The following is a 25,343-nucleotide window of genomic DNA, read 5'->3' as shown; positions in this document are numbered from 1 at the left end:
CTTCACATTCTATGGTAGCTCTGTATAGGGACTGCTAGCGCCGATATTCTTCAGTGTGTGGAGGCTGAACACTGACATCATTATTATTATTTAACTTCATGCAGTATTTCTAAAACTGTCAAAGCAGCTTACTTAAAAATAGCTATGTGAACTAGCAACTCCACTACAGCACAAAGTCAAAATGTTGAGAAGTGGTATTGAAGGCAGTCATCTTTATTTTCCCTTTTTGAGTAGGATAAACAAAACAGACCGTGCAACTTTACACAATTGTGCTATTTTACACATCTTACACGCTTCATTTGGGTTCTATCTGAGCAGTTCAGTTACATCCCAACCCAATAATATACATAGCCAAAAAGAGGAGCTGAAAAGAGTTGTGCTATTCTGTTTTTTCTTCTTGTTTTGTTTTCATAAAAAACTCTGGCTTGTTGACACACCTGTAAGCCAACAGCTGGGGAAGAATCCCATACATTACGTTCAATATCAGGAAAAACTGTTTTGCTTCTTCAGGGACTCTGTAGATGTAAGGAGTTCGAGCATGAAGAGAAGCACCAATATGGGAAAATTGAGCCTGTGGTGTGTATATAACGTATATATTAAAAAAAAGGTAAAGTTGATGTATATTTTGGAAAGACAGCATAATCTGCATGCAAGTATGCATCTCCAGTGACATTTTCCAAGCCAGCCCTTTTATTCCAGAGTTATCCATCATACTTTTGCACAGTGGTATAAAAATACAGTCTAAACTAAGGTCATTAATATCTTGGTATAAGAGGCATAAATGGAACCATCAGTGGCACAGTAGGAGGTTTATTTTATGCACATGGTGGCACTCATCTTTGTATCAGGTACAGGATTTCACCCTTGGCTTATTCATGCAAACAGGGTCCACAATCCTTCCCCAGGCAAATGGCTGCTGAAGTGTCCATCACTGTAGAGATCTGCACTCCTAAGCCTCAGCCCAGTAGTGGGGGTAGGACTTGCACACACCTACCTATGAATGTGGTTGTTTGGCATCAACGGGAAGCAGACACTCACTCTGAATAAAGTTAGAAAGTGAAATTCTGGAAGCTACGTTAGTTCTGGTTTGGGGTTTTTTTTGAATCTTAAACCCAGTCTTCCAGATTCTGATCCCAGAACTCCTGGTGACTTCAGAAAACATCTGCAATATTTGGCTTTTGGGCTCAGGGCGATTCTGAAGTATAGGTTAAGTTTACAGTGAAGGTTATATGCAAAGACAAGCTTGCTGAGCTGAAGCATATTTTTAGCATAAACAAACATTTAAAGTTAGAAGCGTCAGGATAGTCACTGTCTTTTGTCTCCATCTGTTACCTGCTATTTCAAGCCACGGCTCATTCACATCAATTATTGTGTGTCCAATTTTTTTTTTTATTCTTAGTTAGCAGTGGAGGAGATCTGAGAAGAACATCAATTTGATCTTAAGCAGAGCAGGAGAAAGGGACACCAGGATTTTAGTGACGCAGAGGAGTACACTCTGGCCAAATCACGTCCTCTGTTCTGGCTTCAGCAGGAGTTATTTTAGACTCACACAGAACACAGTTCCATTCACAGTTAGCAAAGTCGAAAGTGTAATACAGTGCAGGTGTTCTAATACACACCCCTCTAGCAAAAGGTTAGGCTGAGACCATACATCAAAACTGAAAAGGAAATTGGTTTTCAGGTGATTCTAACCACCTCCACTGAATAGGGAAAGCTGATCTAGCAAACCTGAGTCAGGAAACGGAGTAATCAAATCAAATACAAACACACTTCAGCAGAGTGCCACTTAGCATGTTTCTGTAAATAGCTATTACACAGTAAACAGATGTTCAGGGGCATGCTATCAGCAGCCTTTTTATATCGGCCTCATAATTCAGTCTGTCTCTTACAGCCTGTTTGTTCTCGCCTGTCTCAGGCAGGAACTGCCTTTGGCACCTGGGTGGTCTTGCTCAGAACCCTGCTACCTTTCCTTGCCTTGGAAGCCATCTCAGCCCAGGCAGCCAGAGCATTAGTGCTCAGCAGCAAAGTCCTCTTGTTATGAGGTAGCTACTTCCCAAGCAGATAGCCAGCCACCATCAGGCTTCAGGTAGGAGGTTTGGGTCTGTCTGATGTTTACCTGGACACAATAACAGCCTCCTGCTAGCATTTTAGAGCCTCTTCTGGGGTGAACAAGATGCTAAGCTATGTACTTCTCTGTGGAGGGTTGCAAGGCCTGCCTGTCTCCAAGAGTGACCAGCTGTGCATCATAGTAAGTTAATAGTAAATTCATAATAAGTTCACAGTAAGCCTTGTCAGAAAGAGCTGTAAGGGGCTGCTTCTGAGAGACCCAGAACTCCCACAGCCTCCTAGATGCCTTTGAAGATCTAAGCCTTATTATGTGGTCTTGTTTCTTAGAAGAGTTGTGGCACATTAGTAAGCTTTGAGCATTATAAAAAGAAACAGCAGAAACAGTTTGTTCTATTTGTAGCCCATGAAGATTTTTACTAGCTAATGATGTACCATATAATAAAATTATTGTTTATTAGACTTGTTTTTTGATATAACACATTGCTCTTTCCTTTCATTACCAGGGAGGATATTTAGGTCTGTTAAAGTAACTTTTTTTTTTTAATTTGATTTCCCTCTGTGGAAACTGTGTTATGTCTTTAATCTCATGTTTCCTTTCCATGACTGTACTCTGCTTCTGCTCCACCCCCCACCCCCCTTTTTTTCTCTCCCTTGGGGCAGGGGGTGTATCTTAAAAGCCAATCTCTCGCTCACCAGTAGCCCAGTCCTGCTCTTCTTTCAAGTACCAGGCAGACTTGCACCAAAATCATGATTTTAAGCAGTAAGAGCTGTTAGTTACTGCAGATCTCTGTGCCTGTTGTGCAATAGGCTGGCATTGCAGTGAGTGAGAGCAACCTTGAGTCTGTTGTGTTACCTTGCTGGGATCAGGTCCTCTCAGTGAATAAGCCATTCCTTAGTGCTTTCTGTTATTGAACCCACTCTAAGTGGAGAATTTTGAGGATCAAACCCTATACCTTGGCTGAGAAATCAACCAAATGAGATGCTGTAGGTGAACTTCTAAGGTAGCCTTATCTGTTTAACATACAGCCTTTGTTAAGCTTGAAGCCTCAGCCAGCCTACTGATCAGGCTGTCCCACAGCAATTGGAAGCTGCCTGGTACTGGACATGGCACTGCTCAAATTGACAACTGCAATTTGTGTATGCCTGCTACTCATTAACCTTTTTGTCTTTATGAATTAGTTTGGGGTTGGATTTTTTACAATATTTTTTGCCTGTAGCCTAATCATAGGCAATGCTTCAAATATTTCTTACCCTGCAGTCAAGAAAGCCCTCCAGCCAGGGACAGAGAAGGGCCTGGAAAAAGGTTAGGAGTCCTTCTTCACTCTGTGCCTTCTCTCTAAAACTGACTAAAATCAGGCAAAGACTGTAACTTATTTTGGAGGGATTTGGACCAGGTCTTATAAGCCTAAGGAAAGCTATCAAATATGAGTGGGGAGAAAGTAACTTAGAAAAATATGTTCCTTGGGTTTCAGTTCTCTTGTAGACAAGAGACGCTGCAGAAAGTAGCCACAAAAATTGCAGGATTAAGGAAAACAGATGAAGAAGGAGTAGAGAAAAACTTTCTACATCTGAGAGAATAGGAAAGTAGGCTATGGAGAGTTGGTGAGACAGAATGGTTTTGGATAGCAGGGCTATGGCTCTTCATCCCTTCTCATGTGGCTCACTTGCACAGGGAGATAGCAATTTAATCAAAATCAAAGGCTATTCCAACCCTTTTGTATAATCAAAGCTCCTGGTACTTTAGTCATGTGACATTTAAAGAGTTCTTCCTGAAGCTTCAGAAAGTCCAGTAAGGGTCACAACCTGGTTTTGGAGTTTGAATGTTAGTAACAGAATAATTCAAGCTGAGAGCTACATGTAATTCTGAAACACAGTAAATATTTCTCTTTGTGTGTGAAAGGCTAGGCACTTTTAGAGGTTATTAGTTTAGATGCATCACATGGTATTTTGAGACTTGTTTTTGTTAAAAGGACGTACTTCATAATGATAGAAATAAAAGTAATTAAAATCTCCACATTCCGTATCTGTAGGAGCAGTGTTCATTCCAAGAGAGCAATGCCCACTGTTTCCATCGTTAGATACTTACCTTTATTGGACCTTTGTGCATAATAGAAAGCAAAATGTGTTTTAGTAACTACATATCTTTTAATTATCAGTTACAATGTTTTAATTTGAGAAAACACTAGACAAACCTGGAAATGTGTTTTGTGCCCAAAACCAAAATAATATAGGAGTCCTCAATTCATTGTCTCACATGTTTTTCATCCCAGGTTGCTCACCAAGCCAAATCAATTAAATTATGTTCAGCTGTGGGATGACTGAAGTTCATTCTGCAGTGCATTAAACTAAAAACTACAAAAAAACCCCCACCAAACCCTCCCAAACTTAAAGAAATGTTTTTTGAATCAGGACAAAATGTGGGGAGTGTGCAGCAACATACAGTTCTCTTAATCAGTTTTTGTCAGCCCACAGTTTTTGCTTGTGCCTAGGACAAGCTTTAAAGAGTAAAATGGGAAGTTTTGAGTGTTAGCTTTGGGTTACCAGTAGCTTTTCTTCTCCTTGTCTAATGTGTAAATCAGCATTATCCTGAAGCCAAACCGTTACAAGGGACAACAGAGGGGTTTTAGACTTCAGCAACAAAATCTTGCTTGTATTAATTGTACAGCTAAAAGGTACAAAGTGCCATTACAAAACAAAAAAAAAAAGTGAGTGTTTGTTATGGGAAACATTTAAAAGAAGGGGAAAAAAACCAAACCAAACAAACAAACAAAAACCAAAACAACCACCAAAACCAAAGCAAACCCCAACAAACCAAATCAACCAAACAAAAATTGCCTCCAATCTGGGAGGCTGTTGGTTTTGGTAAATTTGCAAGATTGTGATAGTCAGCACACTGACTTCTGGTTTGCTTTTCCTTGTGCTAAATAATCTTTGAAGGAGCGGTTTCTTTCCTGACTGTCTGGGGAATTCATGAAACCCGAGTAATCTGTCAGTAGAGAGAGGTTCCTGACACTGGCTTGCCTACTTTAGCTAGCTTGCGCTTTTTTTAGATTAGATTTGGGCCACACAGAGTTGTATAATATTTATGATACCTTTTGAGCACCTAAACCTCCTCATTAATATGCTTGCCAGATCCTGTTTTGATATAATTTGGTAATTCAAGATTCTGTTTAGAAAAAAAGTCATATTCTCTGTAATAACTGCTCACTAACAGAAAATAAAATGTCACTCCCCCCATCCTTACTGGGCAATTTAGCTGGATCATAGTTCGTATCCCTGATTGTTATCTCAGGCCTAAGGAACAAAGTGTTGGTCTGTGTTTGTCTAATAGTAGTACTTGAATTACACTTATTGCAACATCCCTATGTTCTCATTATTGTTGCAGGCTTATGTGCGTATTTTTTGCATTGTCCGGATGCTCAGAGCACATTTCGTTTCCTACATACAGTACAAATCAATTGTCACTCTGTCTCAACTGTTTAATGCTCATCTGTGTGTCATGAGAAGTCATTTACTAGCTCCTGTTGAATTTTTTTCTTTTGGTCTGTCTACTCGTAAGCATCAGCACCATCTAGTAATTAACTACAGTTGTTTATTTCAGAGAATCAGAACAGAGTAAGTTAAGAAATATGATCATTGGTCTGCCTTTGGCAATACAGGCATGTCTTAGTGTTACTGTGGTTTGTGGCCCAAGAGGTTCCCAGTGTTATATCGACATCATCAACTGATGTCATCCGTTTTATGTGACTAGTAGATACTTTTTCCGTTTGTATTTTTCAAACTACCTAGCTGGCCAACACACATTATGGAAACAATGTATTGTACTGTTTTGTTGTGTTTGGGGTTTTTTTTACATGGTTGACTGTTACAGCTTTAAGACAGGCTTCCTCCACCGTCTCAGCTAAAGAGTGCATGGTGCTTAATAAGGTTTAAATGAGCCCAATAAAAAGATTCTGCAGATGGAGAGAAGTCTACTAAAGCAAGAATGCAGCCATTAGAGACATGTAATAGGTTTGATTCTCCACTTCCTTAAATTAATTTTTTACAAATACAAAAGGTGATCTGAGTTAGAATGGCATAAAACCTGCATGGGAAGATCAAGCCCTGGGCCCCTTATTTATTCCATAGGTCTCTACTTATGAACTTGTAATTCAAGAGCGAACATTTACAAAGAAATACCTGAGCTAGTCCTCCAGCATGTATAAGGGTTATATCAGGCATCCAGGAGCAACCAGGCACCAGTAGGCCATACAGAGCAATCACATAGTATGGCACAGAGTAGAACATGTATGCCAGCATCTGCATTTTAAACAGAAATATTAGTTGCTTTGCAGTGTGAGGGAGATGCATTTCAAAATTAGCCAGCTGCTGACTGAGGAGTTGAGACTATTCAAAACTACACTCCTGGCAGCAATGATTCCCCGGGCCTTTTTGCAGCTATAACTTCTTTGAGAAAAGAGTTTCATACCTAGATGCTGTTGACTGAATCCAGCTACCCTAAGGCCTCCACTAATATTGATGGCTGTTGTTTCTTTGCCCCCTCCAAATCCACTTCATCCCAGGACGTGTTTTCCTACCCCTTGCCATCTTGAGACCATGCCAATAAGCATGGCTTAACCTAATTTGGTGTCCAACACAACATGGGTGTCCATCTCTCAAGCTCCATTGCACTTTCAGCTGGGAGGTATGAGAGACACCCAAGCCACCCCTTTCCCAGAAAGAATAGGTCCGGCAGAGATACTTGTTTTCTGCTCATTGCCTCACCTGTGAATCCTCTTACTGCTTCAGGCCCTGACCCCATCCAGCAGCCAAGGTTGCAAAAGAATGGCAACCTTGCAAATAATACAAAACTAAAGCACAACATTCCCTCCTCTGCAATGCTTGTGTAAATAGGGTTTGTAAAAAGTGTCACATTTCAAGGAGTGTGTCACTAGTCACAGAAGCGTAACATGAGCTTAAGGAACCTAGTCCTACTACTACACCCCTTTTTGCTCCATTATTCCAGACTGAAAGTCTGCTTTGCCCTTCTAAGGAAGGGGAATGATCATAAAAAGCATGCAGATCTGTTTCATGGACTGTATTAAAAGAAGCCTGAGTAATTAGGATGTGTAACTCTAGGTAACTGATTTGAATCTAAGTTAAGTTTATCACAGTGAAGATTTGGTACCCTGTAACGGCTGTAGTAGAAAATATGAAATACCGTTTAACTTGCCATGAACAAATACTTCCCTTATTGATCTTGCCATCTGTGAAACCCATGGCTTCATCTTTGTGCCAGTCAACAGATCACTTCTTAACACTCTATGCTCCACAGTCAGTGCTTTACCTGAAGCTTAGGATAGGCAGCAGGATCTTTTATATAAGGCTCATGAAGTTGAATATATAGCCGGCAGAGTTCAGCAGGGCAATCCAGAGCAATCTAAGAAGAATTTTTAAAACTTCCTGTGAACAAAGAATTTGTTCTAAAACGAGCTAACCTGACACCTGTTACCAGCCTAAAGATTCACTAGTGGTCTGCAGCACTGCTACCCTGGAGGCTTGCTCAAAGTCTATTGCAACAGTGATCCATTTGATCACCGGTTAAAAAGCTGAAATGCAGCCTCCTCTCAGCTCCTGCTCAGAAAGTTTGTGAGGAAATGCTGACAGCCTGTTTTAAAGATTTTGACTGGAAAAGAATTCAGTCAGTTGGCTATGCTGTACTAAAAGTATAATTGCTATTGATTTGCTCTGATAAACAGACTTTGATCCCAGCAAATGAACTTTCCAATGGAAAATTGCTCAAACAGTGGAAACTTCAGGCTAAGCACCCAATTTTAGGATAGTAAGCTATGAATGTAGTCCAACAAAAGAGTTGCATTGTGGCAAGGTAGCAGTGGAGAGCAATGCAGAGAGACAGGTCTTACTCAAAATAATAATAATTTTTTTTAAGAGAGTAGCAAGAGAGAGATTATTGGATGTTACATTCCTATAGAAAGAACAAAATTCTCAATAAACATGAAGAGAGACCCAGTTGCAAAAGTAGTTCCTCTTCATAGTAGCCCTTAAAACTACTACAAAAAATACTATTCTAAAATGAGTTAGCAATCTGTGTCAACAGCTGTCACTATAAGTGTTTTATGGCAAGGCATCGTTAATGCCTAAGTTACAGGACTGAACAGTAAGTTTTGCACAACTTAATTTCATGTGTATTTTTTTGTGTGACTTCGAGAAGAAATGCAAAGATTTACAAACAGTGGATATTCTTCCCTGTTCTTTTCCAACATGAGCATCCAAGAAGCAGGTCCAAGTAGACTATAATGGATTACGTTTTATTACCTTTTTCACAAAATCATGGTTACTGCAGCTTACACAGAGATGTTCAATTGATCTCTGTATGTGTAAGTAAGGCCAGTAAGCAGTTCCTGTTTGGTAAAGGAAATATGTAAGGAAATGACCACACTCTCAAAATCAACAAAAAAATTCCTCTGAGAAATAAAGAAGTGGAATTGCAGAACCAAGTTAGATGTTAGAGCATGAGATTAACATTTCCCACAGTGAAATTACAGGTAAAACAGCTGATTAACCTGCATCAGTGGTGCTCTGAAATAGCATGATCTATAAGAAATAAAGCAGTCTGTGACAAGTTAGAAGAAAAAAAATATTTTTGAGAGGCAAGTTTTCAGAGAAACAGCAGAAGATGACAGAGTAATGTGAGCAACAGAACTACAAAAGAACAATCTGTGCTACGTAAATAAAATGTTGCTTGGGTACTTATTGTCCCCTCTTGAATTATTCTAGACAGAATCAGATCTACAAATCAAGCAAGCAGGCATTTGTCTAAGACACCTAAACAATTGAGCTCTGTTCACTGAATGATATACAACTTCCCTTCTGCTTAAGACAGAAAATGCTTTAGACCTGACAGGACTAGATTTACCTACTACTGGATTTATCTACTTCAAGCATTTTCAGTACTGATTCATTCCCTGCGAAATTTTAATTCAGTCAGCTATGCTTAAAAAGCAAACATTTTTAAAAAATTAGCTCTTGGTAAGTAGAAACAACATGTGTTGTTCAGGTAATGTGGATAATTTTTTCTTGCAGGTGGAAATGTTCTCCTCTATCTCATGCAGTGTAAATTAACTTGGTTTCCTATATAATTTTAACTATGCATCTCTGTTTAGAAAAACATGAATACAGATTTAATTTAGTTGGTTTGTCTCCATGTTCTTGGCCATAAATGTAACACCAGACCAATGAAAAGAGTTTTAATCTGCACTTGGGATGCTATTTACTCTTGTGATTCTGCACCTCCTTTTGAAAAACATACTTTACACAAAGCAAAATGGAGAAGCAAAGCACCACTAATTATCATAAATAATCAATTTGTCCTTTTTATATCTAAGGCCTATTTCAACTCTGAAAGTCACAAGATTTCCCTTAACCAAAATGTACATACTTTTTCACACAGACACGATTTCAAATTTAAAAGTTTGACTGAAAATTAGAGGCCAGAATATTAAAATATCTTCAACTTACCATGCCCCTAAATATGCAAAACCCCGTTGCTAGAATGAGGTATGCAGCTAACATTAAATCTATTGGTCGTCTTAAGAGTCCTTTCTTCTGGATTTCTTGAACCACCTGCAACACAGAACATGTTTAGTGAGTACATCCAGGTTCCACATGACATATATTTAACTCCAGATCAGTCACTGCAAGAAGGGTGAAGTGTTGAAACATTATGATAGATGCAGTTAGTTCTCAGTTACATTACCCTATTTATCCACTGGTTTCAGAGACAGAAAGATTTCCACATCTAAAAAGGTGACTTCAGACTTTATAGGATGCAGTGAGGAAAATTAATCCGAATAAACTCTAGAAATGGATAAATCCAATTAAAGCCATTTCAATACAGATTAGTTTACTTTCAAAGCAACCTAAATCAAATGAACACTACTTTAACTCTGCAATCACATAAGGCTTTAAAGCAGCATAACTAATTTCTTCAAAGTTGCGTCTTTTGTTAATTGGAATGAATTAATTTTCCTGAATGTCCCTACGTAGAAAAGCTTTGGAAATGTAGGTTTGTCTCAAACATTCGAAGTTTAATCTAATACATTTTGTAAAAGGACTGTTTGGAGGGACAGCAAAATGAGGGTCCATCTCATTATTGACAGTGAATGCTGGTTTTCAGCAGCCTGTGACACTATTGAAATTAATGGAATATCAGTGGCATAAAATAAAAGCCTTTCTGTGGCCAGTTGAGTTCTCTGCTCAGTTCAGTGAGCATATAATGTATCTTAATATGTACTTCAGAAATAGAGAAATGCGTGTGTGCACGTATGGAGCATGTGGAAAATCCTCCTTTCATTCTTTTATTACTTTATGCTATGGATTCCTCTGACGGGCACTGAAGCGCTTCTCGGCATCTGGATCTGATTTGTTCTGTACCTCCTTTCCTCAGCCTCAGAACAGGAATCCCCCTGCTGCACCACATGCGCAGATGTGAGGGGTTCACACTCTACAGTAGAAAAGGCTATATAGATACCCAACATGAAAGATGGCTTGGAGGAACCAAAGTCATCTCTTCGCCTACATGGTAAAACTTACAAGACCCATGGAAATAATTCAAGGTACACTTTCAGCACTGTGTAGTCACAGGCAAAATTATAAGCAAATCAGAGTATCTTTATGTAGTTCAGAGGGAAAACTTCCCCATTTATATGTGTTACTCATTTCCTCTTTCTTTTTATTAGCCATGTGTTGGCATGCAGACAGCAAAAGAAAAACCTGATTTCCTTCCTGTTATACACTTGTGGAATTGTCTCCAAAGCACAAAACAATAATTAGGATGTAGAAGCACAGTTAAAAGCAGTCAGGATCAAGATAGTCACAATAAAGTTATTGAAACTGGAGAACTGATCTTGCAAGCACAATTCCTGAGTAAGAACTGCAAGATCTGAATTGTAGGTTAACAAAAATAAGGCTATTTGAAACAGATAGGCTGTCCCTTTCATAAAACTATTTTTTTTTCTTTTAAAGGATCTTTTTCAGGAAAAAAAAAAGTTACACCTTTGTTTTTAAACACAAATAACAGGTCTGTTTTGGCAGTATGGTGTTACTTCACAGTATTTAAAGTACTAGTGTAGGAATGTTTATAATATTACCTGCAAAGAATATCTATATTCTAATATTTATTCCTACGAAAGACAAAGGCCTCCCATGGCTGCTGAGTTGCAAGTCATTTTCAGATGTAGACTACCTAAGGATAATGGAAAGTTTGAGGGTTGATATATTTTCTTTCCACTTTTGTCTAAATATGAAGCTTATATATATGTATCACTCCTCATTTCAAAATGTATATTAAATTAATGTGCATATTTACTGTGATCACAAAGCCACAATAGAACTTTGTACTTAGAGGTTCTGGAGACAAAGCCAATATTAGTGGAAACGACTTTTAGTACAGTATGAGTTTGTGAAATTGCCATGGTACAGAAAACTCACACCTTTTTTTCTCTATGCATACATTTATGCAAACAAAGTGAAAACACAAACCTTAAAAAAAAGCAGAAGCAAGAATTTGAAAGACAGTATGCACTTTGCTGACAGACTTCAGCTACATACTAATTTTGCCTTACCTTTCTTTTATACAGCAAAGTTGCATCAATACATGCTAAAATGAATTACATGTTAAATACACTGGCTGAGTAGAGATGACCCGCCACAGGTTTCCCATTTATTGCAAACAACATTGAACTCTGCACAGATCTCGCCAACCCTGCTGTTTCTTTTGTGTAGCAGGGAAGTGTGTAGGCATGCTTTGCAATTTCTCTTACTTCCAGGAAAAAGCTATTTTCCATAACTTCTGAGAGGCTCCTTACATGATCAGTTTTAAGGAATCAGAGTAGTCTTGTGTGCTGTCCATAGAAGTCAGTCCCTTCAGAATTCATGTGCAAATCTGAATTTATGTGTATAAATTCTGTTAATGAATTTTAAATTACATTAAACTTTTCTGAGCTGATATACTTGTAGATAAACTGCTGGGCTTTGTAAATACTGCAGCACAGCTTGGTTTGATTCTAAATGAGGGCATAACTCCACTCCTCTCGCATGCACCCACCTCTGTTAGAAAACACCCAAAACTTGATTACCTCTTCTCTGTCCCCACAGTGATTTATTTATTTTTTAACTAACTGGTTTATAATATTATAGCAATTAATACCTTGGCCAACAGAATATGCCTTGCTTCTGTTCCTTTCATGTAAGTATTTTTCTATATACTTGCACTATCATGTTTAAAAGCATTATTAAATTTTCTTCCTAAATCTTTTAATACCAACTCTGAATGATAGCTAAAAAAAGTTCAATTTTATAGCTAATTGCAAATGATCTATTGAAAGAGAACTAACTATTTTCAGGACTTACAATGATTAGTTAACTGACTAGTAGCATTACACACAGTTATTTCCTGGAAACAATACTTAATTTGGGACTGAGAAAGTTGTATAAAAAATAAGAAAAATTGATGAGTAGTCATGTTAAGATTTAAAGGCATTGCAAGGTACACAGTTATTGAACAGTATTTATGCTTGGATATGGAGCATAAAAATAAATACGACTTCTAAAAATCAAAATGACATAGGAAGGGTAGGAGGCCCCAGGGAAAGGAATCAAAGCTTCTTCTATCGCCTTCTGAGCAAGGAAGTGTAGGTTTACAAGAAAGGATTCACTAAGAAGTGCAATGTTAAATTTTCAGATCACCAGCTTTTTATGCACTCTCTTTTTGAAACAGAATTTAAAAAACTAAGTTTCTCTGCAATATATACTGAAGTAGAATATCAAACCTAGGTAAGCAATTTAGCTCCTGATAAGCTTAGGAGCTGATAAGCTATATTTCAGCAAATAAGCAGTCCATCATGTATTTTCTATAATAGCAATTTCTGTGGTGTTCTCAGTACTAGGAAAAAGAACTGAAACCTTCATCCATCCTCCGTGGAAAGGACGTTCTCACTAATATATATGGCAAAATTCGCCATCACTACCTTTAGCTACACTTCTCTACCCTGATGACTCTAAAGAATGTGTTTCTGGCCAGAACTAGTGACACCTTTAAGTAAGTCATCTCAAATTGCTTTGGGATGGATGGGACGTAGTTTCTTGCAAGCCTATGCAGGAGGGTAGAAGAGGGTTTGGCACCTGAAGTCTCTCTCCCAATTTGCCTTTCATAGGGACTTGCCCTAAAGGTGGTGATTCTGTAGCAGTTCTTCAAACTTCAGGAGATATTCATATCTATCTATACCTCTCCTTCCTACTGAAGAATCATGGATGGATGGCTGAATGTTACCTTTCATACATTTCTGGGAAAATCTGTCAGTGCATCATCTGCTGTTATTCTATGCCCTAGGCTATGCCACTTGCACACTGACTGCCTATTAGCTGTGGAATAGGAACTAACTCCTTCATCTGTGTCTATGTTTTCAGTTACAGAATGAACCTGACTGAGACTCAGGAGCTCTTGTGATGCAAAAATATTAATTGATTATATTACTTAAAACTGATATGGTGTGCTGTGGCAATAAACTGGCTTGCTTATAGCAACAAAGAGTTAAAGATCTGTTCTGTGCTTTGTACTGCAGGGATTTTTTTTTTTTTTTTATAAAACAGACCATAAACTCTTATTGCATTTTTTGATTGCTCAGTTAAACTTATTATAGCCCAACTATTCAATTCAAAGGCAAAGGTCTAAGGAGTTTTAAGCAAACATTAATTTTATGGATATTTTTAATAAGAAGTGTGTAAATAATTTTCATATCAATTAATGTACAGTGTCTTACTTGTAAAATCTAATATTGCAGAATGCACATACAAAAAATTATTAAATTACATGAAATCTGTAAGTTGTCTGCAGAAGAATACTTTCCTGCAGAGCTTCTATCAGGATTTTGTGGTGCTTTATGAAGCTGGTATATGTCAATATTTTCATCAGCTAAGAAATTGAAACAGAAACTGAACAGATAGGGGTTAGTAACACAATTACACCTAGAAATGGGTTCTTTACTCTAAACATGAGATTCTTTTGCTTTTTCTTTAGCCCACCATAATTAAATGGTCCCACGGTATAGATATTTTTACAGTGTCTACGCAGCCTGGCAGGAATTGTCATAACAGTGAACAGTTACAGTACATTCCATGCTCACCAAGGGACCTATAAAACTCAGTAGAAACAGCCAAGCATATTTCATTTTTCCTAACAGTAGCCAACACTTAAATACAATAATATTACCTTGACTGGAGTGTCGTGAGTCACCGAAGGTTGGTTATAAATTCGGAACCCAGCCCATATGGGAAGGCAAATATATGGTACACTTAGGAAAAAAGCAGGACACACTTTTGTTCCATATTTGCCTGTTAAAAAAATAATCATAGGATGTATGAGAATTTGTAAGCTGTGTTGCAGAAGAGTTAAAAAATGTCCTATGTAATAACAAACCTGAAGCAGCTATGGTAACGTAAACATAAAATATTAGAAATAGCTCTTAAAGCAACACACAAATCTTCTTGAAAATCATGTGCTCAACAGTGGTAGAGTCACGGGTGACAGAGAGCCATCAGACAGGAAGCCATTTCAGAAATTAAGGGGGGACATTTTGAGGGGGCAGGAAACCACTCCTGTCACTCTGCACTAGGTAATCCTATAGGATGGGACAGCTTTGAAATCTCTTAATGGAACCTGTTTCAAATATAGACATCATTCTTTTAAAAATGGAAAAAAGGAATGCATCCATTTTTGAAGATCTGATACTGCATTTGTTTTCCAAAGTCCTGATTTTTCCTACAGGCCTGTACTAATATTTAAGGACAAAACATAAATTCAGAGAGCTATCCTCAGCGCAGGTAAATCTGGAAAATCCATGTCCTTTACACTAGCTACTCCCTATGTCAGAAAGAAAGGCAGAAGGCATGCTCTTGAGAACAAGCTTCTCAGCCTTCTCTAGAGGAAAGAGGAAAAGATATTGTAGCATTAAATCTGCTGACTGTTTTCTCTGTGGTGCCTGTGTATCTACAACGGAGGGAACTGGACTGGCCCCAGGCTGCACCATGAATATTCTTCCTCTGTCATAAAAAGCAGGGCCATCGTGAGCTTTTCTAAAGCTGACTACAGGATTTGGACACATCAACATTTTTCTCAGTTGAACACTTGTCAACTTTGCATCAATTTAAGCTTTGCTAAAAAGGAAATCTTTAATTGAGGGGGGTGGCACTCTTAAAGCACCACCTGACAGTAATAATGATGTAAATTTTTTTATTACAATTCTCAACCTCTAGCAGCACAGCTATGCACTGATTTATGTTAGAAATCTAGGAATGTTAAATTTATTTTGAAAATAGAATCACTTCCAGATTTCAATTCTAAAGGTGATTTGGATGCCTCTTGTAAGCTGCTTGAAATATTAAGTAAATTGGAAATTTTATGCAAAATAAGATTTATATTTTTATGACACTAAGAGACAGTTATTGTCTCAGTGCTTAAATTAAACTTAGTTTGGATGAAAGCCTTATGGGTGTCACAAAATACAATACTTTTTTTTTTCCTTGAAAGCAATGTAAATTGAAAGGGTTTTTTTTTCTGGTCTCCATCTTCCCTTCCTCATATTTAAATTTCAAAATATCTTGCATCACTTTACTGATATTCCTAAAATTCCTCTTTCATATTATTACAGAATGAACCAATACTGCAGTAATATATAGATAGCCTAATGCTGAATTTAGAAAATGTTTCACAGGAAAAAGTTAGTCATAAAATTATGTCCTTACCCACAATGTTTCCAGGCATAAAGACAATGATGCTCATGATAATGGAACCTAGCCAGTAGAGGCCAATGGTTCTATAGCTTTGTCTGTGTAAAAAAGAAAACAAGACATAATTATTGCACCGTTCCTAAAAATGCCCTACCTCAAATCACCCTAAAATATTATACTAATTGCCATGGTTGTATCTTAGTAAGTAAAGGTTTTAAAATCTGTACCACGAGTCAACAGTGGATTCTTGCCTCTGAGAGGGGAATATGGAGAAATCCTACATTCACGTGTGAGAAGGTTATCATATGACCAGTACAGGATTTTTGCATATTTAGTTATTTGCTGTTACGTTTCACTCATTTGAAGGCTGCATGATTTTGCACATCACAGGTTGTACAAAACTATAAAAGAATTAATAATTCATTTCATTCTGTTAATGCTTTTATTACCAGTGGATACATTTAAATGTATCCACTGGTAATTTAAATTTAAATACGTATTTTCTCAAACTCTTTATTCAACAGCAAGAAACATAAGAATCTCTAGAAATAACCATTTTCTCTTAAACTGCATGGTACTCTCTACCATGGATGAGAGATCATCATCATCATGCTAAGCAATACATTATTCCTACCATAAATATGTTATTTAGGAAAAAAAATGTTTTCGCACATGGTTTTAACATGCATCATCTTTAAGCTTTCCTTTTAACTAACACAAAGCATGCAGATGGGCTATGCTCTCTGCTGCAGAGTGAAGACAGACTACAACTCAATGTATTCGTTGGGCTTATTCAGCTAAGAGTAATTTGGTGAGGGTACAATTCCCGAAAGTAATGAAATTTTAAAAGCGTTGCTTTGGCCTAAGACATGAAACGGTCCTGAAAGAAAAATCTAAATACTGCATAGAAAAGAAAGCCCTTTGTAGGTTATATGAGAATGCAAGCAAAGTAAACAGTACACAAATCAAAATTACTTACTCCCATGCAATAGCTGCCACCATCAACAGATACATCAGATAATGAACAGAGCCATCCCAATAGCAGATCACATGGCCATATGCAGTGTTGAGATATGGTTCACCCTAGGGAACATTTATTTTAAAAAAGATACACTGATTAGAGGAAGAAGAACAAATAATTAATAAAAACCAACAGGAAATAATTTCAGAAAACTAACTGATGTTCTTTCAATCCAGAGGTACAGTTTTTGACTAATGATACAGGTTGCCAGGCACAAACCTGATTTAGGTAGAATTAGGCATAATTAAATCAGTTCTATAGTTGCAAAATAGGGTGTAAGATGGAAGGGAAAACTCCTATGTATGACTGTCAGCATTGTTCTACTTACATTATGGAAATATTACTTTTGCATATTTTAGTGATAAAAGCTAAAAAATAAAGATATATTTAGCAACCTAGAGATCTAAAACAGTATTGAATATATCGATGACAACGTATAACCCTGTAAGGTCCAACTCATTTCATGCTAAAGTTCATGGAATCTTTTCAATGACTTCAGTGACTTTCATATCAAGCTCTTACTGAGCTATTTTTGGTGGATGTTGATGTTCAGCAGCCAACAGATTCTGCTGACTATGTATCTGGCATCATCATTTTTTAACTCTAGTTCCTTTTAGTAAAGTGATTAGGCAAAAATAAAGGAGCAATTTTGTTTCCTTCTTGGTAACACATTTAGGTACTGCAGTACTCATCCACTCCTGAGTGCTATCTATGGCTTTCTGCAAACATGTACAGTCTATTCAATTCCCACAGAAGTTAATACAGAACAGTATTATTTAAACTAAGTGAAATACCATTGGAGCTTGAAAGGTATGCTATTTTTCCCAAATGAGTCAGTGATTTCAAGTCAGTGAAGGTTTTGTCCATAACAATAATGAAACAGGTCAATGACCAAATTTGAGAAAACCCTTTTGAATATTAAGTGGCTATTTTTCTGTGACAAATACCATACCGAGTTATTTATAGTAAAGATTTTATTTACATTTGTAAGGCAAACAATTGTTTACCTCTCTCAAGTAATGAGTCATGAATCCATCAATAATTCCATCCTGCTCCAGTCCAATTATTAGATTCACTACACTGGTAAAGGCAAATACAGCATAAACTGTAATAAGACAAAGGGGAAAAAATTTAATAAATTAACAAAGATTTGGAATCATGCAGTTGCTTCACAGTCCGATAAATTCAGTCAGGCAGAGATCTATTGGACTAGATGCATCTGCTTGGAGGTCACAGATAGTTAACATACAATATGACTTTCCTACATAGCTTAGTATTTTTTAATTAGTGGTTAGTCAAGAGTTCTTAGGAAGCTTTTCTTAGGAATGTGAAATCCTGCAGAACTGTAGGCACAGCCTCCGTGGAAAGTCAGTGTCTGCAGAAAGGACTATGTAGCCATTCAAAACTCTTGGTCACACAAAGTAGACAACCTTGACTGTACTCATCTCTTGGAAAGGAGAAAGGACAACAAAAGCGAGGTGGAGAGTGAAACATGACTTGCCATTTTTGGAGGTGAGCAAGGCAAACTGCATTAGCCACAGCAGTCCATAGGAGATCTGTCTGGCAAGTTAGCGAGTCACTCCTTTGAGACAGGAAATTTATTTGCAGTAGGTTTATGTTATTTATTTCCTTTGACTTCAGTGTGAACTGAGAGTTCCTGGCTTCGCGCAGAACACTGGGGACAGATGCCTACGAGTTGTCATGAGGAGGAAGACAGAGGGTAGATACATGTGGTCCATACGCTGCTTTGCCTATGGGCCCATCTTGTAAAATTTAAAAAACCAGCAGTGTTTTTTCTTCCAGATTTTTGCTGTAAAGTAATCTAGATCTAAGGTTTCCTTTTAAAAGGTAATCTAGATCTTTATGCTTTTATGGCAAAGTATCAATATAGAAATGTGTGCCCAAGTCTGCAGACAGCCTGAGCCAGGAGTTGGGAGTGCTTTGAACTTCCTTATGTATCACAAAGATGAGTTAACACAGAAGCCTAATAAAAATGGCAGAATTAAGGAATTCAGTCATAGGAAGAACCAAGCCATAGAGGCCATTGATCCAGAAGATCCAAAAATCCCAAATGAGTCCACTCAGGATGAGACAGCCATAAGAGATCTACTGTGGTGCCTAAGTACTGCTACAAGGAGGATCTTAACAGAGCAGGTATGACAGTATTTTAAACACTTTCACAGCCCAACTCGAGTGTTATTCTTTTCAAATAGGAGGTCTGGGTTGTCCCTAAGCCAGATCTCCTATTTGAGAAGAATAAAAAGGTTCAAAAGAAGCATTATTTCTCCTCTTTTTTCTCCAGTCTTTCTTTCTTTCTTGGCTCCTTAGCACCTCACCAGACTGGGTTCTGAAGCCCTGCCTTAAATGTTCAAACTGAAATAACTGTCGCATATTATCATTTACATAAATTAACACTTTCTGAATTTAGCTTCATTGTTACCAAGACATACCATAAAACAGCGGGTCTTTTGGTGGTTTTCTTTTGACAAGAACACGAGCCAACAGAGCAATAAAAACCAGAACCAGCAATCCAACTGCAACAATTACCCAGGAACTGTAACAGTATTAAAAAGAAAAAAAATTTAAAAGACAGAGAAAGAGACAGAATTTTGCTTCTTCAGCTTTTCTTACTAGCTATCCTCAAATGCACATACTCTTAAAGTAACTTTGAATACTTTAAAAGGCTGTTTTTAAAGTCCATTTCATAGTCTGTCATAGTACCCATTTTATAGTTTTGCAGAATTTATGTGCCTGTCTTTTCACACATGATCATCTAAAAAAAAGAAAATATGGAAATAGCTAGATAAACAACATATCCAGGAGTCTAGATTTGTCCGACTAAAATCAGTTTTCGTACTGGTATCTGCAAAAATAAATAAAAATGATGGAAAACTTAAAGGCCAACAAGAGGTGAAAGTCACAAACAGAGAGATTTCAAGGCCAAAAAGGATCATTAGGGACATTTAGTCTAATCTCAGCAATAAATTATCTACTCAGGGAACTACATATTCGCAAATAAAACACATCAGTCCCATGGAATAGGAATAGCAGTGTGGAGCGCCTATGATGGATCTAGGTTTAATTTCCAGTTTTGGAAGTGCTACCAAAGGTCTCTCTGGCCCTATAAAGCAGGATCGCTTGCGGGGTGGGGGGGGTCAGTAATCAACGCAGGTGGGCTCGGCAGAAAAGACCGTTTCTCTGAAGATGGGGCTATAATGTTAGTGCGTGTAAAGTCATAGTAGAGGAAAGCACAAAAATCTTCAGTACAAAGCAAATTTGTCTCCTTCCCCAAGAAAACGCAAGTTAAGAAAATCAGTTTGAAATTGGTCTATAAGCTCTAAGTGCGTCAATCGTATTTAGTTCTCTTTAAGACAGACTCTCCTTCTCAGTCTTCATTTTTGTGCTTGTGAATGGGAAAAAACAGGAGGGGGAAGGTAGGTAAAGTCCAGATGCATAAGCTAAAAATATTTGGTACGTGATTTTATACATAGTACCACTCTGCGGGCCAAGAAAACAAATTGTGTACAAACAAATAACATTATGACAATTTCAGCCTTAGTGAAACTTGACTTAAAATTATTGCAAAAAACTTGTACGATCAAATATTTCGGAATATCTACACACATACTTTCTGAGTCAGGATGAGCAGTACTAGCTTGTTGATTTATTTTACGGTTTGAATCTTCTGCTAGTCTGTTTTCCCAGTGATGAATTTCTTCATACCGTTACAGCTGTTAATATCGCAGTGACTTTTCACTGCGGTCTACCAATTTGAAATAAATATTGGCAATGAATCAAGTAAGTCACCATGTGTTATTCGGCATTTCTCTAGCAATGAGCAACAAAAAATTAAGTTACGGGCCAGAAGGAGGAAAATGAGGAAGGAACAGATGTAGCAAAGCCTTAAAAACACAGAGCAAATATTTGTGCAGTAAAGTTGCAAAACAGCCCAGGCTGTGGGACCACAAAATACCACACGGACCTTTAAGTACACTGGTTTTTCCATGAGGAAAGACCTTGCTTTTCTAGACCGGCGGTTTACCCTGGGATCCTATTTTTTCGGCAGAGCGAGGGCAAATGGGCATTTCCAGTTAAAACTCGCACATCCTACGGGCTGCCGGAGGCGCGCGGCTGGGGAGCTTTCCGAGGCTGGTGAGTTCTTCCGTTCGTTTTCAAACAGAATTGGATTTTGTCTGTGAATGCCTTGACAGGGGAGCCGGCGGGAGGCCGCAGAGCCCCGGGACGGCCTCCAGCGCCCGCTGCCCCGGGGTTCAGGCGCGGTGCGGGCGCGGCTGCCGCGGCGGCCGGCGGTACCTTCCGCGCCGGTTCGTCCTTTCGGCGTTGCCAGCCGGCCCCGGCAGCGAGCCGCGGGCGGGAGCGGCGGTCCCCGAGCCCCGGGGACGCCGGGACGCGCTTCAGGTGATGCGAAACGCGCAGTTTCGAGGGTCCTGGGGTGAGGGGCCAGGCCGGGCTCCCGAGCCAGGAGCCCCGCTCGCCTCTCCCCGCTCGCATCCCGGCACGGCTCCCGTCAGAGGAGGCGGGCAGGGCCCGGGAGCGGGTCTCCGGCTCCCGTCAGAGGAGGCGGGCAGGGCCCGCGAGCGGGTCTCCGGCTCCCGTCAGAGGAGGCGGGCAGGGCCCGCGAGCGGGTCTCCGGCTCCCGTCAGAGGAGGCGGGCAGGGCCCGCGAGCGGGTCTCCGGCTCCCGTCAGAGGAGGCGGGCAGGGCCCGCGAGCGGGTCTCCGGCTCCCGTCAGAGGAGGCGGGCAGGGCCCGCGAGCGGGTCTCCGGCTCCCGTCAGAGGAGGCGGGCAGGGCCCGCGAGCGGGTCTCCGGCTCCCGCCCGAGCCGCTCCCCGCCGGCGCCCGGCTGCCCGCGGCGAGGCCCGACCCGCGCCCTCCGCCGCGTTGCCCCGCTCCGCCTCCCGCCCCGTCCCGCTGAGCCCCGCGGCCGCAGCTGCCCTCTCCCTGCGCCGCCGCTAAAAATACCCGCCGGGCTCCCCCGGCCGCCCGCACCTCCCTCAGCCCCGCCGCTCCGCTCCGCTGCCCTCCCCGCAGGGCGGGAGCCGCCCGGCCTCGCCCGCCTCACCTGCCGCCGGCCGCCAGGCAGTTGAAGAGGTACGTGACGGGGATGGCGGTCAGCGAGAGGACGAAGACGCCGGTGGCCGCCGAGGCGCTCATCCCCGCGGCGGGAGGCGGCAGCCGCCCTCTGCGCCCCGAGGCGAGCGCCGCGCCTTGCCCGAGGCGCCGCCTCGCCTCAGCCCTTCACCCCCCGCGGAGGGGCGCCCGCCCGCCCGCCTGCCCGCGGCCCCGCCGGCCTCTGCTCGCCGCCCCGCCGCCCGCCCCATCGCCGGCGCGCGCCCCGCGGCGGGGCGGGCCGCCCCCTCCCGCCCCGCGGCGGGAAAGGTTAAATCCGCCTCAGAAACCGGAGCCGCCCGCTTGCTCCTCCGGAGGCTCGGGGAGGGCCGCGGAGCTCTCCGACTGCCCCCGGGGCTCGCCCCGCGGGTAGGGGGCTGCCCCGAAGGCGGCGCGGCGCCGAGCGGTGATGCCGGGGGGGATGCCGCCCGCGCGGGACCGCGGGCGTGGGGCGTCGCGGAGGGGGGGGGGAGGCGGCACGGCGGCGGCAGGGAACGGGGGGGCTCCTCCGGCAACCGCCAACGAACGACGCGGGCGAAATGCCAAGTGGATGCTGTAACAGTTGAACTAAGCGTTGTGAAAGAGGCTTCCCGGGTTAATTATTGACTGAACCGCAAGAAATGGCAGGTGGATGCCGTCGTGTGCGCGGTGCCTTTTCGGAGGCGATCCATTTTCGTGAAAGGCGGTAGGTGGAAGAGAGGTTCCCTTGATCCGACTAGTGCAGGAGTCTCTCTAACAACCCATGAAAAAAAATCATGCATCTCTTTTTGCGTCAGAATTTAGCTGGGTTATTAAGAACAAGGACATTAGCATTTTAAAAGTGTTTTAACTGCGAACTCACCTTTTCCGTTTAGATGTCAAAAAAATAACAAAAATCAGGCATACGTTTGAATTTATCCATCAGCATTTTTTTCTGTCTTCAAACTTTGTTTATACATGAGTATCAACACTAAACTGTCAGTGCGCAAACAAGGGTGGAATAAGCCTTGTGTGCAAGGCAAACAGAGATGAAAGCCATTATTCCTAGAAGTTACTGGGCATTTAAATCCAGGACATTGGCAAGAGAGAGTTATCATCCTGTGTGGCTTGGGGAAAAACAACAAATGCATTTCTAGCGCGCCAGGCAAGCTCTTTCTGGTAGTACATCGGGATGTATTAACACCGTTGTAGAAGCACCCGTCTGCAATAATGGGCACGATTCTGATTCCCTCGTGTTGAAACGATACAAAGGAGGACCGCTGAGGTGGCTGAGGAAACAGGGCACCTGTCCATCAGGAAGAGGCTGAAGAGCTTGGCATATGAGTGCTCTCTGTAAATACTTGAGGAGTTAACACCAGGGAGAGGGAAGAACTCTTTAATGTGAAGGACAAAGCTGTGAAGAAACTTTCACTAGCTCTTGGAAACAGATTTTTAGCTATGAACAGTAAAAGGTCTTCTAAGTCTTTTACAGTAGAAGTAATGAATAAAAAAAAAAGAGTTCAGTTTTAAGATAGTATTTGATAAGTTTAAGCAATAGACTAATTGAATGATTGCCTCTGACAGAAAGGAACTTGATGACCCAGAACATATCTATGTCCTATACATTACATACAAACAAATCCTTGCATAGTTATTTCAAGTGAGAAAGGTCTAGAACCTGGCCATAGGTATATGAATGGGTTAAATCATGCTCAATCAAACTATCTGGTAAAAACATGATGCAACTCCTAAAAGTAATTTAGTCCACCCAAGTGTCAAAATTGCCATTGGATGAGTCAGGGCTAAATTTACCACCTCCAAATGCCTACCTTTCAATGCACAGCCAGTTTACTTCTCAAGCTTTCAAATGTATAGGCTGCTTATTTGTATGCAGCTGCCACAGTGCAGGCTGAAGGTTCGTGTCTCGAGCTTCGCTTCTTAGTTCCTGTGTCTGTAAAGTCAAACGCTATATGGGAAACTTCTTCCTTACCACCCTGCCAGCATATTCCACCACTGATTTACACCAGGCTTGTTAATCAAGTCCTGTTTCAGCTTCTGAGTAGAAACTGTCAGGGCACATTGTGTGGTAGGCACATAGCAGCTCACCTGTATGGGGCGCACTGTTTGAGTCTGTTGTGTTGAGATCTATCAACTTTTGATTTAAAAAATAATTATGAGCATTTGGTAGCATAAAAGACCCCTGAAACTGGATGTTTGAAGTGTTTGTTCAAAAGGACCTGTTTTGTCCTTTCATTTTCATCTCTCGCCCTGTGAAAGAAGCACTAGTGAGTGAGCCTTCCAGCTCCATTGTTCCTTTCCCCTTCCTCACGGAGGAGGTCCCCAAGTCCACCCATGATAGTGTTGAGTATGTGGATTCTGGTATGCCATGCTTTCCTTATCAGAAATCTTTATTTCTAGTAGCTACAGATCCTTCTAATTCCAACTTGCCTTCTCTGTGCTGAAATATCCTGGCTTCTATTTTGGGCTTTATGAAGAAAATAACATCCCCAGCATTCCTGTTGACTTTATTTGTATAGTTGACACCAATTCTAGAGAAAAAGGGAAAACTTGCTCAATTAGCACAGCCCAAAACTACTGATTGACTTCCCCAGTGGCAAACAGTTCAAAATTTGGCTTTAAGTCAGAATTTAAGTCAAACAGCAAACTATCTTACTGATCAAACAACACCCTCAGTTTAAAAGCAGGAGTCCTCAAAAACTAACACATGCATTTCTTGAAAGCTTTAAGTGTTCTTGTGGGGGAGGAAGGGGAAAGAACTTCAACTTCAACTATATGTAATACCACCGTCTATTCACATGCACCAGAACAGCAATATAAAAATGAAGGTAGGAACAGGGTATCTTTAACAATATAATTACTAATCAAACTGCTACATGAAAGCGGTGTTGATAAGCTGCCGTCACCAGAATGTGTAACCTCTCAGCTTCCTGTCATTTACTCAATTATATTCATTTCTTGATGTTGCAAAAGCATTTTTTCTTTCTTTTTCCTGAGTTTTATAAATGGCAACATCATCATGAGGCACATGGATGCGATCACTTGTAGAAAATCATACAACTATTTAACTATTTAGCAATATTAGATGTCAGAATAAGATTGAAAAACATGTATATCCTACATAAACTGCAGTGAAACTTAGGAAAGCAAAATGGAGTAGTGAAAACATGAAAATTAAGACTCCTTCCCATGCAGAAATTGTCAGAGGTTCATACTTATGACAACATGAGACTCCTAGAGTTCTGATCTTATGTTTCATCTGAAAGACAGTCCCTTCAGCAGCACAGTATCAAAACTGACGATCCTTCACCACATTGTAACATTCCTGTGTCAGCAACTACATTATTTCTGTTTAAATGGCCATT

General features: G+C 40.5%; 1 protein-coding gene across 7 annotated transcripts; it reads right to left on the bottom strand.

Moving 5' to 3' along the window:
- Positions 1–197: 197 nt before the first annotated feature.
- TM6SF1 (transmembrane 6 superfamily member 1) lies at positions 198–22,220 on the bottom strand. 7 transcript variants are annotated; one of them, XM_069798361.1, is made up of 10 exons: positions 21,956–22,181; positions 19,324–19,427; positions 17,881–17,978; positions 16,832–16,935; positions 15,868–15,950; positions 14,336–14,457; positions 9,586–9,690; positions 7,394–7,486; positions 6,247–6,366; positions 198–571 (listed from the first exon to the last, which is right to left on the bottom strand). In XM_069798361.1, exons 1-10 carry the CDS (start codon positions 22,045–22,047, stop codon positions 380–382), a joined length of 1,113 nt encoding a protein of 370 aa, XP_069654462.1. In that variant the 5' UTR covers positions 22,048–22,181; the 3' UTR covers positions 198–379. The 7 variants fall into 7 exon arrangements, with proteins under 7 accessions (XP_069654462.1, XP_069654468.1, XP_069654464.1 ...); XM_069798367.1 differs by lacking the exon at positions 21,956–22,181 and adding an exon at positions 20,502–20,521; XM_069798364.1 differs by lacking the exon at positions 198–571 and adding an exon at positions 673–994 and having other exon boundaries at positions 21,956–22,185.
- Between the last annotated feature and the right edge of the window lie 3,123 nt (positions 22,221–25,343).

Source organism: Haliaeetus albicilla, chromosome 12 (genome assembly GCF_947461875.1).
Source record: "Haliaeetus albicilla chromosome 12, bHalAlb1.1, whole genome shotgun sequence".
Taxonomy (NCBI): domain Eukaryota; kingdom Metazoa; phylum Chordata; class Aves; order Accipitriformes; family Accipitridae; genus Haliaeetus; species Haliaeetus albicilla.
Note: the sequence above shows the minus strand (reverse complement) of the source record. Positions and strands in the feature narration are given on the sequence as shown.